This window comes from Gambusia affinis, linkage group LG22 (assembly GCF_019740435.1).
Source record: "Gambusia affinis linkage group LG22, SWU_Gaff_1.0, whole genome shotgun sequence".
In the NCBI taxonomy this organism is placed as follows: domain Eukaryota; kingdom Metazoa; phylum Chordata; class Actinopteri; order Cyprinodontiformes; family Poeciliidae; genus Gambusia; species Gambusia affinis.
Window position 1 is genome coordinate 18,298,786 of NC_057889.1, and position 4,117 is coordinate 18,302,902.

At 38.0% G+C, this 4,117-nt stretch overlaps 1 protein-coding gene across 1 annotated transcript; it reads right to left on the reverse strand.

Moving 5' to 3' along the window:
- Nucleotides 1-1,175: 1,175 nt before the first annotated feature.
- LOC122825327 lies at nt 1,176-3,644 on the reverse strand. Its single transcript, XM_044106690.1, has 3 exons — nt 3,021-3,644; nt 2,610-2,778; nt 1,176-2,462 (listed from the first exon to the last, which is right to left on the reverse strand). Exons 1-3 carry the CDS (start codon nt 3,493-3,495, stop codon nt 2,333-2,335), a joined length of 774 nt encoding a protein of 257 aa, XP_043962625.1. The 5' UTR covers nt 3,496-3,644; the 3' UTR covers nt 1,176-2,332.
- Nucleotides 3,645-4,117: the final 473 nt, after the last annotated feature.

The following is a 4,117-nucleotide window of genomic DNA, read 5'->3' on the forward strand; positions in this document are numbered from 1 at the left end:
CAACAGGAGTTTTGAATTTGGCACATCAAAATCACCCTAAAACTGTTGAAAAAACCCCAGACATTTTTTTGGCTGTTGACCAGTGACAGTGTCCTTCAGTAAGGTCTTTTCCCATTGGCTGTTAGATTTTCCCATTTTAGTCACTTCCTGTGCCAGTTTTGAGCTCTGTACAGCGACTTTCGTTTCCATTTTTATGCATTTTGCTCATCGAGATCCTCGTTGAATTTTCTGCTTCTTAAAACATTCACTTTGTGTGTTGCTGACTCGTCGTCATCGTCAGGGTGTCGGACTTCGGGTTAAACGCTCTGCGGTGGCGAGGTGAACGTACCGTTCTTCTTTGATCAACGTGGGATCCCAAATTACTCGTCGCCGCACAGAACAGCTGCAGTTCCAGATGTTACCAGCAACCCTTGAGCTGTGATCGACATGTTCTGTCGAATGACATTCACAGTCTGAGTGCCGTTCCCGCGGTGCCGCTTGTGTGCCCACTGAGTCAACGTCACGCACATTTTCAGTGCCTTCTCATATCCACGGCCACTTGAAGTGGCGGTCTTTCAGCGGCGAGAGTCACCTTGGTGGAAAGCACCCGAGGGCAACCTGTGCGACTGGCTTCGGATTGGCCCGTGGATTTCTTTTCCACATTCCCGCTGAGGTCTTTATGAAGGCCCAGAGTGTCCTGTTGATATTCATTGTTCGGGAATCCACGTGGGTGGTATCAAGCCTGAAGCCTTCTTGCAGTCGGCCCAGGTGGTGCGCAGATTTTCATGCCTGTCCTTCCAGTGCTGAGTGATTTGTCTGTTGACCAGACGGTGCCAATATGCCCACTGCTCTTCCAAGACTCGCAGATATATCGAACGACGTTGGTATTCGTCTCAGCTGCCAGGCAGAAGCTTTATGTTTTTACTTAATCGTGAAGAAAGATGAAAAAAATAATGTTGTATTTTGTCTCATCAACTGATCCTCTTGCAAAAGGGCCAGTTTGTAGGTTCAGTGCCTAGATGAGCTTTAAGACGTTCTCTTTTAAAACTAGTTCTACAAACTGATTGGTGGCAAACTAAATGAAAAAGATGACTTCCCAAAGGATGCTTTGCATTTTCTATATTTCTATCTTTATCTACATCTCTCCTCCTGCTGTGGGTGGCTTCGAAATCCTTTGACTACACTGTAAAAAAAAATTCCGTTGTTTTTACAATAAAAAACTGGCAGCTGTGGTTGCCAGAATAATTCAGTAAAAAACACAGTGAACATGTAAACTGTTTTACTGACCAAACAGTAATTACTACAGTTTTAAATTGTGAAATAAACAGATTGTCCCACAGTTTTGCACAAATTTTAACTGTGATTTGAACAGGGTTATTTTGTTAATAAAACAGTTTTATCAAGTAATTTTAACCAACTTTTTCTGATGAATTATCATAATAATGCTGTTATTTAAAAAAAATTTTCCAGTAAGATTTACCCAGTTTTTGTTTGTTGTACAAAAAACTTCAGTTAGTCCTACTGATAAAATACCTTTGAATAACAGATTAAAACTGTTAAAATGTCAATTTAAAACATTTTTTATTACTTTCTGAAAAACTGAAATTTGCTTTAAATTTTTTTTCTTTTTACTAATAATTATATTTTTAAATATCCATAAGCATCACATTTCAACAAACATTTCCCACTTAAAGGAAACTTTAAAACACAAGGAAGCCCAATATAAATTGTATCTATGATAATCTTAAAAAAATAAACATACACTTGCATGCCTTTGAAATATTTATTTTCAATGAAGTTCTGAACATCTTTTCTGAACATCATGAAGCAAATGCACCTGCTGAATAGATATAAATTTCTTCAACCTTTTTAATTTTATCAGAAACAGTATGAGAACCAACTTTCACCCTGTTTTTTGGAGGGGGGGCTTGAAGATTATAACATACAATAAATTTCTATTTCCAGTATACATTTCAATAATAATGTTTGTTTGCTTCAAAAGTTTTTCTTATTTTAGAAACAATTCTATTTTCAAATATCTATAAACATCAAATTTCAACAAACATTTACCAGTTAAATGCAAATTAAAAACACAAGGAAGCCCAATATAAACTGTATCTATAATGATAATTCAATTTTTTTTAAACAAATAAACATTTTAATTGAAAACATATTTTCAATGAAATTCTCATTTGTCCTTTCTGACATGGAGCAAAATTTAACCACTGAACAAATATAAATATGTCTTTTCAACTTTTTTAACTTCAGCAGACACGGTGTGAGATGCAACAAATCTATTCAGCTCTGTTAAGATTAAACACTGTCCTGATAACTCACTGACTTTAGTCCTTTCTCAAACATCACGCCACTCATAATCCGAAAGTTCCTGGATCAAGGTGAGTACACGGGGGTTCACATGCAGTCTGGGTTTACGGGTTTCTTCCACCTTACTGCCCTTGTCTGGGTTGATTGAGAAGAAACACCTTAAGATAAAGAGGACAAACAGAAAACTACATCAAAATGTGCCTCACACAGAAATAAACATTTTATTCAAGATATAAAAGTTGTCAAAAGTCAAATTAAACTCCCTCCAATTTATAAAAAAGAACAAACAAAAATAAAACTCATACCTCTGCAGAAACTCCAGTGTAGACGCCAGCCCCGATGGATAATGTATGTTAAAACAATAATAGCTCCCAAACATCATGCAGAGGGCAGAAATAAAACAGGAGATGTTGTTGTTTCCAATCTGTTGATCCACACTCAGCATGAATCGTTTAGCATGGAAGCAGGATTGACCTAAGGAGAAAGAACAAATAAATTTAGACTCCTGATACAACAAAACAATGACATTTATATAAAACATAACAAATTAAGTGAAAAGTATGAAAAAAAATTAGTATAGTAGAAGGATAAGAAAAGAATTGAAAAAAAAAACAATATTAAACAAAATGCCAGATGGACAAAAGGGCAAAGAAAGGGGACAAGACAACAAAAAAGACAACAGGTCAAAGAAACTGGAAAAACAAAAATGAACTCACCACACACAATGATAGTGGGAGTCAAGGAGACATTCTCCATCTGTACTTCTTCAGCTAGGCATGTGTCCTCCACACAGAAGAACATTGCTTCTTCATTTTCATTGAAGTAGCAGAGAAGTAGGAGCATCAGCTCTTTAACATCTTCAGAGTAACCGTCCAGTTCTCCCTTTAACATCTTCAACTTTGTCTGAGCCTGGAAAAACCTTTTGTTTTTGTTCACACAAACAGTGTTCATGTAGTTCAGCAGTCTTTTCCCCTTCATATCCATGTTCCTCATGAAGGTTTCCTTCAATCCAAGTCCAGTAAGTTCCTTGTAGTGTACAGCCATCCCAATGTCATGAAATAAAACAGGCCAGGCTTCCAAGACATCTTGAATGCTTTTCCCCTGGTTAATATCTTTGCGCTGTGAGTAGAAAGTTGTCCTCAGTAATTGTTTCATCTCCTCAGGATTGGCCTCCTTCTGCAGAGACATCATCTTGAGCTTGTCCTTCTTCTGTTGCTGACTTTCAGCAGTTTCTCCAAGAGGAAGGAATCTTACATTCCAGTTGATACAACCATAGGTGTCCTGAATTGCAGCTCTCTGTTCCTGAGGAATTTCATCTGTGTCAGAGTTTTCAGAGCAGCGCTTTCTTATTTTAGGCATTGTAGATCGCTTCACGTTCTCAATTCGATATTGAAGTTGTTTGACGAGTGAATGATAGCCAGGGCCAATGACATCTCCATCGATAACATCTTGTAGAGATTTTGGATATTTTGCCACCATCTTCTTTGCAACCTCTGTAGAACTCCTTTTACCCAAGTAAGAACTTTTTCGCATCATTTCAGACACCACAATCCTGACCATCTCCTTCCTCATTTTTGGACTTGGCCGTTTACCTCTCTCTAATGCCTGCATCAGTTCTTCTGAGAACTTTTCCCATGGTATCTCAAAGGTGTCCACCCAGTCTGCTGCAGATGACTGGTTGCTGCTGGAGGAGTTTGATGACACACTTAGCGGGGACAAAGACGGCTGTGATGGAGGAGTATCTGGTGATGCATTACTTGAGGACCTGCTGGTTTCAGGGTCCGGCCTTCAAAAACACAAAAAAAACAAATAA